We start from the raw sequence: 13,036 nt of genomic DNA, 5'->3' as shown, positions 1-13,036 counted from the left end.
GAATGCTTAAAATGAGTGGATCACAGGCTGCATCTGTTGTTGGAAAAACTGAAAAGGATAAAAGAATAACTTCCCTCACTGAGAAAGCTCTTGCAAACAAAATTGAAACCATCCAAACAGATCGGAAAAGGCATGTAAACAAAATGAAAAGTGTTATTATGTCTCTTAAAGAGCTAATGAAAGATGATAAAAATCATTCACAAGTCAAAAAACAGTTTGATGAGTTAACACACCTGTTTAAGGATGCCAGGGCATTGCATGAATCTTTACTTTCTCTAATCTCATTTGATGAGAAAGATAAACAAAATACATGGTTCTCAAGCATCTCTAAATACAATAAAGGGTTTATGGAGGATGTTAACATATGGCTTTCTGAAACTGATAAACATTCAGGGAGGCCATCATCTGACAAGGCACAGTCACAGGAAACTTCCCTGGGAGGAGAAGTGGAGGTTCGAGAGCACACTGGAAAAGAACCACAATTATCTCTTAATCCTCAGAATGATGTTAATGATGACGTGTTGCCATCCGACAGTGTGTCAAATCAAGGCAGTAGGTCAAGCTCAAGAGTATCATCTACTTCATCTGCATGTCTCAGGGCAGAAGCTGAAATGGCCGCCTTGCTCGCACGTCAACATATGCTGAAAGAAAAACACTCTCTTGAAGAACAAGAGGAACAATTGAGGAGAAAGAAAGAACAACTTCAGCTTGAAGCAGATATAGCTGCAACTGTTGCAAAGGTGAACGTGCTGAGAACTGGATCCGCTATGCGGAGCGTCGCTTCACGGAAATCTAATGGAATGGAATCATATTTTAAAACAAAGGGAAACAGCCTTGAAATTCTTAATGCGGATGCAGAGACTTTTGTTCCTCAGACGCTTACAAAAGGAAATGCAATCACTGGGAATGCAGAGCTTCAAGTAAAAACAGTGCAACAGAATATCAAAAGGGAAAGGCCTGCACCAGCTTTTATGGGGCCTTCTGATGCTTTTGGATCAATTCCACCTTTGCCTAAGCTACAAGCTGCTCTTCCAGTAGCCAATGAAAATCTGTTGTCCATTATGGAAAAACAAAATGAATTAACTTGTATGTTGGTCCATCAGCAAAGTCTTTCTTCACTGCCCAAAAGGGAGATTCAAACCTTTGATGGTGACCCTTTACATTTTCAGGCCTTTATGCGCTCGTTTGAACAGGTCATAGAAGCAAAGACTGGCGATGCTGGTGACTGCCTGCATTATCTTGCACAGTACACCAAGGGGCAGCCCAATGAACTTGTTAAAAGCTGCCAACATATGTCTGGAAGTGCTGGATATGTAAAGGCAAAGACTCTGCTGTATGAGCACTTTGGGAATGGACATGTGATTGCATCTGCCTATTTGAACAAAGTTCACTCATGGCCACTGATTAGATCGGAAGATGGAAAAGCTCTTCAGGCATATTGTTTGTTCTTACGTGGATGCTGCAATGCAATGGAAGAGATTAATGATCTCTCTGAATTAAATACACCTGCCAATATGCTTGCTGTGATTAGAAGACTGCCATATAAGTTAAAAGACAAATGGCGAACAGTAGCATATGACATTCAGGAGAGGCAACATCGCAGAGCCGCATTCATTGACATTGTTTCCTTCCTTGAGCGTCAAGTTAAAATTGTAACAGATCCCATCTTTGGAAATCTATGTGACGTTCCAGCAACACATCTAGCAGCCAAGGGCAGCAATGGAGGGAAATGTTCTCCACATCTAAAAGCTAAAGGAAGTAGCTTTGCCACAACAGTCTCTGACGTCGAGAGACAGAATCAGAGGCTCAAGATTGTCACAGCACTGTGAAGGCTTGTTTTTTCTGCAAAGGCGGACACACACTGGAGTCATGTGCTCTGCTTGATAAGAAACCTCATGATGAGAAGATTTCTTTTCTTAAAAAGAACCGCATTTGTTTTGGCTGTTTGTGTACTGGGCACATAAGCAAAGAATGCAGAAAACGCCTTTCATGTAAAATCTGTGGCCTCCGACATGCAAGTATACTCCATATCCACCACAAAGAGAAGAATGAAGTCAAACCTAATAATGAGGCAGATAACATTCCTGTTACGATCCAGACTAGTGGTCTTACTGGGGCTGGTGAACAGGACTGTAAGCTTGCCATTGTGCCAGTTAAAGTAAAATCAAAGAGAGGTCAAAGAATAGTGGAAACGTATGCCTTTCTGGACCATGGGAGTTCAGCATCCTTTTGTACAGTGGGTCTTATGGACAAGCTGAATATTGCTGGGAGGAAGACAAAGATTCTCCTGCGCACCATGGGACAGGAGAAAGTGGTGGACAGTTTCATTGTACCTGAACTTGAAGTTGCTGGATTGGACAGTGACATGTACTGTGATATGCCTAACCTCTTCACTCAGCATAAAATGCCTGTAGATACTGGTAACATCCCAAATCAACAGGACCTGGATGACTGGCCACATTTGAAGCACGTTCATTTGCCAGAAATTAAGGCCAATGTTGAGCTTTTGATTGGCATGAATATGCCCAGAGCTCTAGAACCTTTGGAGGTCATCCGGAGTGTAGGTGATGGACCCTTTGCCATTAGGACTGTGCTCGGCTGGACTGTGAATGGGCCACTTAATCGAGAATGCTGTGGAAGGCCAGGATGTTTGGCAACAGTTACCGCCAACAGAGTTTCTGCTGTCATACTGGACAAGCTATGGAAACAGCAGTTCAAGATGGATTTTCCTGAGAGCAGCAATGATGAACAGATGGGGCTGTCAAAGGAAGACTTGAAGTTCCTGGAATTGGCCAGCAAGACGGTGACTTTGGGGGATTGGCACTACAGCATTGCCCTGCCACTAAAAGACCGAGACATAAGAATGCCTGACAACCGTGCAATTGAGCAACGAGCCTTAGGTTTGAAGAAAAGGTTCATCAGTGGCAGATAGCAAACCACTGATATTTCTACTGAGAGATTTGGAGCCAGCGAGGACTAGAGGAGTTTCTGTCGTGTGGGAGTATATTGAGTTGATTTTGGTCAATCAGGTGGGTTTTCCAGCTTTGTGTTCTTGTTGTTTGCCTTTGTTTTGTGAGTGTTTATTTTATCTGGAAACGGGGAAAACTTAAAATGACTCTTTACATTTAATGTTATAAAAAGATATATTTTATTTTTTAAATAATCTTAAACTGTTAGTTTGCAAAATGTGCAGCAATTTAATTGATTTATTCTCTAGCTGATAGTTTGTGGGGCCCAGGTAGACTATATAACTACCAGTTTTTATGCACTCCAGGCTCTTCTGTTCCATGTGAAGGGATTTTCCTTAAGGCAGGAGAAATTATCTCCACGAAAAGGAACAGGTTTGGCCATGGCAGAGTGGAACAAAATTTCTTGGTGGGGATTCAAGCTGCTCTTCATATTTTTGGCCACCAGATGCCACCAGAGAGCACTGTGTTGAGTAATGAACCGTTTTTCAATACAAGCTTCAGTGCTTCAGAAAACTTCATTTGGCCATCACTAGCTGTAGGTTTTAATGATCTAGTCAGAAAAGATGATTCTAAAAGTCATCAACTGACTCCAAATGCCCAGATCTGAACCACCTGTTTGCTGAAAACAAATCCACCAATCAGTTGTCCAGGTCTAACTACTGACTTACTATTACTCTGTGGCAAAACCCTGTCAAATCTGCTTCGGTGCACCTGTTGAACAACTGCTTCTAAATCCAAGACCCTAACTCCCATCAAAATCATTTTCAAATGGTGTCCTGAGGATTTGTTCCATACAACAGTGTGTTCTTCATGTTCCTGCTGTCAAACATTTGGCTACAGGAGCAATTAAAAAAGTGGGGTCTTTCCTGCTGTTGAAACAAACTCCTGACTGAACATACAATGTATGTCTATGGGTCAGTTAGAGGGTTATCTCTCCACTTGGATCCACACAGTTCAAAAAGTTTACATCGCTGAGCTTTGAAATACACACTGTTGGAAAGACAACAACGATGGCTACGTTTTGAGGGTAAAATGGTGGCTGTAGAGCAAACACTGTGCACACAGCAGCAGTTGAAACATAAGATTTTAAGATTTTCATGCCTTTGGAGTTTATTATATGGATGTGGTGACAGTGTAAAGACAGCCTGTACTTCTGATTTTCAGAAAAATTTTGGGATCTATTTTAACATTGGACTCTATGGAAGAGTTGGAGGGAGGTGGCTGTGCATTGGTGACATTTATGAAAGAACCATAATATATACTACAATAATAACAACATTGGATGAAAGAGGACAGCAGTGGCTACGTTTTGAGGGCAAAATCATACCTGTAGAGCCAACAATGTGGACACAGCAGCAGTTTAAAGAGAAGATTTCAAGATAAAAATTCCCCCTGCTCCCACTCTAGCAGTTGAGCTGTCTCACTCTAACCTCCAACATTCCGTCCCATACACACCCATTATAAACTCTGAAACGGGTGAAAAAAAGCATGAAACTTAAACTGGGGCTGAAGAAAAAGTATAATAGATATTGAAAAGATAAATACAAGTTGAATGTCTTGGCTTCATTTTAAAGTTTAAATGGTGGCTCTAGGTCAACGTATGTGGAAGTAGTTGAAATAAGAGTAAGTTGAATGAGATTTTGAAGGGTCTCCCCATTGAAATACGTTATAAATTTTTGTTGAATAAAGTTGAATAATTTAAAAAATACAAAAGTTAAAAATGACAAAAATAGAAGCAGTAATGTCCAAAAGAAGAGGAATCTAACGGTAGCTGAATGGTTTTTCTAAGTTGAATGGTGTTGAAGGAGATAGACGGACAGATAAGAGTTTAAATATATATATAAAATATAATAATAACTAGAAAGTGCATTTTCTGAAGAAACTGCAGTGTGAATGCTCAAATCTGAATGTATGCGCTGAAATGAATTAATTGATGAAATTAAGTTAAAAATGAAAAAAAAAACTGAATTTTTAACCTGAAAACAAAAGTGCTGAACTGCTAAAAGCTGACGTTTACACAAAGGAAGAATTTGGAAAATAGCTGAACATGTTTAAAATGTAAATTAGAAAAAGATGAGTATTGACAAAAGAAAATTTAGAGTCAGAAAACTTCTGAATTAATATTAAAAGTTTATATTCTTCTAATCACTTAAAGAGTGGAATTATGTATTATAAATCTCCAATTCATAAAATAATAACTTATTAAAAATAAATGTAAAAACAAATTTGTTGAAATGAACTTAAAAGATGAACAAACATTCTGGAGAAAATACAAACTTTAATATACAGCATAATGTTTTTCAGACATATTGTGTATATTATGTTTAATAGTATTATATACATCAATTTGTTTTGTATGTCATAACATAAAAATCTTAAGTCATATTTTACAGCTTCTTTCTGAAAAGGACTAGTAGAATAAATAAAAATAACTAAATTAAATAACTAAATAAAAAAATGTTAAGCAACATATGAAATACATGAAAATTCAACTTTTAAAACCACAATCCTGAACCTTTAAATTGTGTTGGTTTCTTAGAACATGGCTGAACAGCTGTTTCTATTGGTCTACTGATCTGTCTACACATCTTTTTATTACTCATTCTTTTTTGTGTTTTAATGTAAACAGAGTCCACACAGTTGTAAAAGAGAACTGTATAGAGATTTTTGAGTAAATTCAAATGAAAGCCTAAGGTGGTGACACAGTTTAACACATACAAATAATCAAATAAACACATTAGTCCTTTTTGTGAACATGGATAAATAAGTATCATTAGTTTACAGCATTGTTCAGCCATGCCACTAAATGCTTTTTTACACATTGTTTTAACCTGGGCTCAGACACAAAGTCCCAAATTTAGTTAGTCCCTGACTTTGAGTTGTGTTTATGACTAATTATTATACACAAGGCTTTATCTATCTGAACTCTAAGGACACAAATATGAAAAAAACCTAAACTTACCAGCTGATACCCCACACTAAACACTAGGTGTGCCATGTGACCTGAAACTTTGGTACAAACTCATCATAATCATTCTGTTTACACTGTTTTTTAACACTGTTTGTGTTGCTGTTCAGCAGTTTAAAATGTTTTAGATTGGATTACATGGAATGAATTTGAGTTCTCTCGGGGGGTTTGTGTGTGTTTTGTTCTTAGCAGATTTTTTTTCCCATACTGTTGAATTCCAGTTATCACATTTCTGGTCATATGACATCCCGAGTGTCCACTTAAAAAAATCCCCACAGTTAATTCAACATTAAAACAAAATAAAAATATGTTAAATAAATAAATAAAGGTTTGCTCTGTGATGAAATATTAAATAAGCATACATTGTACAGAGCTCTAACAATGAAAACAATCCTTTAGCCTGTTGATCAGAGTGAGGCAGTCATTATGTCCATTTAAAAGAAGAGCAGAAAACAGGAACATATGTAGTTGTAAATGTGAATATCAGTGATAGTTGTCTTGTCAAAGGGAATACAATAATGAAAATGTTAACTTACAGAATCATTTAGGGAGAATCTTGACACTGCACAGAGGAGGCACAGTCAGTCTGACAATGATGGTGATCTCCAGGGATGTTTTCCTGCAGCAACATTCCTGACAACTGGCCATATGATCCAGAGTAGTTGGTTTGTAATAAACAGAAAGGTGTATATGTTAGGTAGTGTGCACTTAGAGCTGGTCCTAAGAAACAAACACACCCTGTAATAAACTGAATACCTGTAGTAGTGCTGCTGCAAATATAAAGCCCTTCTATCATGTGTGGTTTCAAAGAAGGCTCAGTCACAGAAACTGTGCAGTCTGTTCAGTCCTGAGTGTCTCAGCTCTGAAGGGGATGGATCACAGAGGGAAACACCTGAGTACAGACATTAAAATACACTCAAAATAACACTCCTAAGGTCAAGTGAAAACACAATTTAAACACAAGAATGAATACATGTTTTCATGGAAATAATGTCATTAACCCTTTATTTCACCGACTGCTTGTGGAACAAGCTAGAAGGAAGACTTATCACAGAATCTCTCCTGTGCTCCAGATGTGAAGTCTCACGCTCTGATCGTATGGTGAAGATGGTGATGATGAAGCCTCTCTGATCTGTGGCATTACAGTTTCTGGCTGCTGTGTGCTTCACACTGTTGGATTTTACGCTTTTAAGCTTGAAGAAGACACAGGAGGACTGTGTCTCTCTTAAAAAAACAAACAACCCCCCCCCCCCAAAAACCTCCCACCGCACCCCCCCACTCAACTCCCACCTACCCACTCCACTCAACTCCCCAGCCTCACAAGATCCAATGTCTATACAAATGTAGGGTATCAGCTGGTAACCGAAAGCAAGTTGTCACATATGTAGTACATATGTGACACTGCTGAAACACTTCTGGCCAGAAGTGTGCAGTTATCAACCCAGACCCACCCTGATAAATGCACTGGCTGAAACATGATAAAAGCTCATAAAAATGTGTGTTTCATTGTAAGATTTGTCCAAAAATATAATCATATACTTTTGATAAAGTTTAAAGATTATAACAAACCAAAATCAATAACATTTTTGTAAATAGTATTTTAAAATAAAGGCACACATAAAGCGGCTTAACTGTCATTATTGCTGTAATTAGGTATTTTAAACCTTTAGTCTGTGTTGTTCTCCCAGAAACAACGAAGAAGCTGTTGAACATTTATTTGTTGTGTGGGCAATCCTCTGGTCCACCCTCCCTCCCTCCCAGCCACAGTGAGACTGGGGCAGCCTGGCAGGATTTTGAAGCCTGGCTGCAGAGAGGATATGCCTACACTGTTCGTTTTAAACTGCTATATTTGATTTTTTCTGACATTCATAGATTACTGTAGGTGATTTTTAGATTTTCTGTAATAAATAAAATTGTCATCTTTTACTGATATCATTACTTAATTCATTTAATTGTATTTTATGTAAAGAATTCAAACATTATCCTGCAATGCAGGGTGTTTTTTTCTTAAGCCAACTTTTAAATATCGCTCTACTATCTTATGTCATTCAAAAATATAGAAATTACTTACTGTATTCAAAGATCTAGATCAAGAATCATCACAGGACAAAACACAGTATACAGGGTCATGGTAACTATGGTAGGTCTTCATGACTCCAGAATGGAGACATCGCTCTGGCTGAGAAATGAAAATTAGGTCAAGCAGTGTGTTCTTCTCTGTGGTAGGGGCAGTGATGACCTGTACGTATCCCCTAGACTCAAACAGCTCCAGGATTGGTTTGTTTGCGCTGGATAAAACATTCTCATTAAAATCACCACAAACTATAATGGGATGACAGTCCATGATCTCTAATGAGTCTAATAGGCTTATCAGGTTTTTCAGGAATGGCCTCAGAGTGTAGTCTGGAGGTCTGTACACAACTGCAATCAGAGCACTGACTGGTGCTTCAACCTTTAAAGCCAGAAATTCAAGGTCAGTTACATTATGGATGTACTGTTTTTCATGCACTTGAATGTCACTTTTCACATAAACAGCAACTCCACCACCACTTCTGTTTGCCATCTGGGGAAAGTTTGTGTAGGACAGGTGTCTGTTGCATTTGAACAAATTGTAATTTTCCAAGTGGAGACTCTCTGCGACAAAAGAGCCCCGCAGGTGTGTTTCTGTTAGGCACAAAACATCTGCTAGACACAATTCATGGTGACTCTTGATGTCATTAACGTGAGCTGGCAGTCCCTCTGTGTTATGATCAACAATGGTGAAAACTTCTGACCTGCTGAGTGTTTGTCTCACGTGTAGAAGAGGCATCATGTCATCAAGGTTGGCTTGTCTCATGTTCTCAAGCGCTGCAGTGATTTCTGGGTTGGTGAATATTTTTTTCTCCTCCATATCAAGAAGATACAGTCCACTGAGAGACGTCACTCTACTGACAGCTACGTAGGCCATGCCGGGCTCAAAAATGCTCTTAAGAGAGACAACAGCTGATGTAGTTGTCATACCCTGTACCTTATGTATTGTACATGCAAAGGCCAGCTTCACTGGGAACTGTCTTTGTACCACTCCTTTCTGCTTCAGATTCTCCTCTGCTCTCTCAATGTACACCATGTCGTCTGCTGGTGTGCGGTTATTCTTTCCAGATGTCTCATTATCCATTTTAAGTCCAAGCTTGATGATGTGTTGGTCGTTTTCAGAGTAAACTACTCTAAGTAGTTTTCCAAAAGCTCCATTAACCAAACCATTTTGTATGTCAATGTTTCTGGTGAGCATGACACAAGCTCCTTCTGCAACTTTCAGTGTGTCTGGTAACTCGTTTTTACCTCCTTTAAATGGTCTGTCTTGAAGTGCCATTCTGCCAGTTCTAGGATCCTTTCTAAAATCATCTGCATGGATGTCAATGACATGAGTATGGAGCAGAGCCAGTTTTGAAGAGTTGTGTGCATCCACTTCTTTATTAGTTGCAAAGATGTGCAACGCATCAGTCGGACAAAGGGCTGGTTCAATTATGGCCTATGACAACAAATTTCTATCCGCTTCGCAAAGCTCATCCAACTTTCCTTTCACACGAATTCTGTTCAGCATCTTAGCAAAGACAACATCATCTTTCTGACGCATAATCTCAGTCAGAGTGATCATTTGAAAATGCTCCCGCCACAGGTCGATCTCGGACGGGCCGTGCACACAGAGAGGTTTAGACTGTCGCACTGGGGGTAGCTGATAGAAGTCTCCAACAGCAATGACTGACATGCCTCCAAAGGGTCTCAGAGTCCCTTTGATCTGTTTGAGTCTTGCATCTACATATGCAAAGAGATGTCTTGACACCATAGACACTTCGTCAATGACGATTATTTCAGCATTCAAAAGTTCTGATCTGACTTCATCCAGCTGATTGCCAAGTCCCCAAATGGGAGGTTTTAAGCTTCTAGGGAGCTTGAGAAGAGAATGCAGTGTTGTTCCAGAAATGTTAAATGCTGCAGTCCCAGTGAAAGCAGTTAACAGGACAGTGGGTTTTGATATGTCAACGTCATCTGCATATCTGGGCACTTTGCTCAGTATCTTAGATGCTTCTGAGTAGATGCATTTGATGAGATGTGTTTTTCCTGTTCCAGCACCACCATTAATATAAAAGAAAAGCTGCTCTGGATTTAGAGCACAGACTCTTTTAGTGCACCAGTCTCTAACTGCATAAAATATGCAGGCTTGCTTCTTATTCAGATTCTGAAACATCTGACGTAACAATGTGGGATCAATAGCAGGGGGTTCCCTGATGGCTCTGACTTCTGTTGAAGCATCAGCCTGACGACTGTAGTCGGGCACATCTTCCTGTTCATTTTCATTGTCTCGCTCTCTTTCTTGTTCAACAAGTGGCAAACTTACGAGATCTGATTCAGGTGCCAGATTACACCATTCGTCAGTCACACCTCTGTTCTGCTCATATTACTCAACAGCGCTCTCGATCTCCTCACTGTTTTTCTCCTATTTTTCTGTTTCTTTTGACAATGTGTTGCACGTACTCAAGACGGTCAGTACCTGGCAGCTGTACACAGCCAGCACCATAGAAAGCCTGATAGGTTGGCAAAGATGGCGTTTTCAGTTCGTGGTCTGAACGATGAGGAAGGTACAGTTTAAGCAGTCTTCTGGAATATTGCTCTGGATGTTTTTCTTGTGAGCAGCGGTGAAATCTGATGATAGCAGGCTTATCGTTTTTGCGCCTTTGCACAAATCCCATCTCATTGAGAAGGGGCAAAACATCTTTACCTTTTTTCTGTTGGCCATAGACAATCCTGCAAGTAGCAGCAAAGTCTGCCATGCACATCTCCTCATACTCTGGTGTTTCAGGTCTGGCTTTGTATTTGTCATTCAAAGATGTCATCCAAACATTGGAAGACTCAGGTGTTGTGTTGTCCAGAACTGACAGGGGACGACTCATTTTCACAGGATTATCATCAGTTGGTATGAAGATTACAGCACGTGAACATTGCTTCGTGTGAAGACCACATGCACGAGCAACACACTCCTGTGCACTGATCTCTCGTTTCTTTGAGTATGCCTGCATGACGGCTCTCATTTCATCGCACTCATTTACACTGTCCTTATGGGAGTTCTCAATGACAGTTTTCAGGTACTCAGATAGCCCGCTCTCTTTTTTTGGAAGCAGTTTCAGGTTCATTCAGCAGCTGGTTCAGTGGTCTGAGCTTGTTCTTTGCCGTTTCTACCTCCAGTTCATCATCCTCACTGGGTCTTGTGATCATTGTCTCATAGCAGGGTGGTTTGGGAAAACCAAAACGGCACCTGGAGCTTATACTCCTAAAGCACGTCTTTGTGTGGTTCTTACTGTGTTTTTGCACTTCTGTTACTTTCTTGTACAGTTCAGGTTGTTTAGGTGGATCAGGCAGCTGAGCTGTGATGTATTTGTTTATAAAATCCACAACAGTTTGATCATCATCCTCCTCAAACACAGGAGCACCTTCTACCCACAGGAGGCAGTGTATGTGTGGGCTTCCTCTGCGCTGAAACTCAACTCTGTAAAAGTAGTCAATGACTTTGCCAAGTGGCTCTGCAGGAGATAAGAGTAAATCTCTGAATAATGCTTCAACTCTCTTGTCAAACATGCGCATTGTTGTGACAGGATTGCTTCTCAGGATGTCACACTTTGCTGACCAGTCGAGTCCTTCAAAATTGACTTGTTCACCTTGCTGCCTTGTTATTGCCTCGATCACTTCAGGCCAGCGCATTTCAGCAGCTGAAAATGTGCAAAAGAACCAACAAGTCTTGGAAGTAAAGCTTAATGAAACACTGCACAGAAATGCAGAAATGGTTCATGAGAATAAACAATTAGACACTAAATACAGAGAACTGGAAGGCCGAAATAAAGACTTGGAAGAAAGGCACAAGGAAAGTCTCATGAACCAACAGAAGCAGCCCAACGTGGACATCATAAATGAGGGCTGGGAAATAATGTTTAATCAAGCTCAGCAGCGCATTGCAAGCCTGATGACAGAAAAGAAGCAGAACAGCTATAAGTTAAGAACAATGTCCTGCCAGCTTCAACAAGCACAAGCTGTTACTCAGGAGCTCCATGGGAATCTCCAAGATGCTGAGAAAAAGAAGCAGGAGATGCAAGTACAGCTTGATGAAGCCCTGGAGAAAAACCAAGAGCTTCTTCAAGAGAAGAAACAGCAGGACATAAAGGAGAAAGATATGGAATGCAAACTTCACAACATGAAGAAACAAAATGATGTCTTGCAAGTAAAGATTGATGAAGCCCTGCACAGAAATGCACAAGTGCTTCATGAGAAGAAACAACTGGACACTGAATACAGAGAACTGGAAGGCCGAAATAAAGACTTGGAAGAAAGGCACAAGGAAATGCTGGTGAACCAACAGAAGCAGCCCAACGTGGACATCATAAATGAGGGCTGGGGAATAATGTTTAATCAAGCTCAGCAGCGCATTGTAAGACTGATTACAGAAAAGAAGCAGAACAGCTACCAGCTTCAACAAGCACAAGCTGTTAGTCTGGAGATCTATGGGAAACTCCAAGACGCTGTCAACTTGAAACAGCAGCTGCAAGTACAGCTTGATGAAGCCCTGGAGAAAAACCAAGAGCTTCTTCAGGAAAAAGAGCAACTGGAAAAAATACAGGAGAAGAAAAACAAGCACAATTAGAAGAACTGGAGAAAAAAATGCAAGAAACTTGAGGAGGAAATTACAGTAACAACCGAAGAACTGAAAACCCTCATCCTACAGAAAAAAAGAGCTCCAGGAACAGTGCCTGAAAAAGAAGAAGAAACACTTCTGGTTTTTCAGGAGGAGGGACCCTCCTGCTTCCTCACTGGATCATAAGGCGGCATAGCCTGGTCTTCCTCCACCGCTTTTCTCATCTCCTCACCCCTATACCTCCCCCTCTTGCCCTTTCTCTCCTTCCACCTCTCCACCATTCTCCATTTTTTCTTTCTCCCCTCCCTTCTTCATCCTTTTTCTTTTCTTTTTTCCCCCTCACCCCCCCAACTAGTCAAGGCAGACGACCCTCTCTGAGCCTGGTTCTGCAATAGGTTTCTTCCTTTAAAGGGAGTTTTTCTTATCCACCATCACCGAGTG

At 40.3% G+C, this 13,036-nt stretch overlaps 1 protein-coding gene across 1 annotated transcript; it reads left to right on the top strand.

Moving 5' to 3' along the window:
* The first annotated feature begins 11,578 nt into the window (after positions 1-11,578).
* On the top strand, positions 11,579-12,604 carry LOC147326166 (uncharacterized). Its single transcript, XM_086297774.1, has one exon. The coding sequence runs from the start codon at positions 11,579-11,581 to the stop codon at positions 12,602-12,604; it is 1,026 nt and encodes a 341-aa protein (XP_086153900.1).
* Positions 12,605-13,036: the final 432 nt, after the last annotated feature.

The sequence above is a fragment of the Aulonocara sp. 'chitande type north' Nkhata Bay genome, linkage group LG7, assembly GCF_057382095.1.
Source record: "Aulonocara sp. 'chitande type north' Nkhata Bay isolate Kocher_YH1m ecotype deep benthic linkage group LG7, A_spYH_male_GT1.1, whole genome shotgun sequence".
NCBI classification, from domain to species: Eukaryota; Metazoa; Chordata; class Actinopteri; order Cichliformes; family Cichlidae; genus Aulonocara; species Aulonocara sp. 'chitande type north' Nkhata Bay.
Note: the sequence above shows the minus strand (reverse complement) of the source record. Positions and strands in the feature narration are given on the sequence as shown.

Bases quoted from the DNA above. Each gene is read 5' to 3' on its own strand.
- LOC147326166 (XM_086297774.1), top strand. From the start codon at position 11,579: ATGTCACACTTTGCTGACCAGTCGAGTCCTTCAAAATTGACTTGTTCA.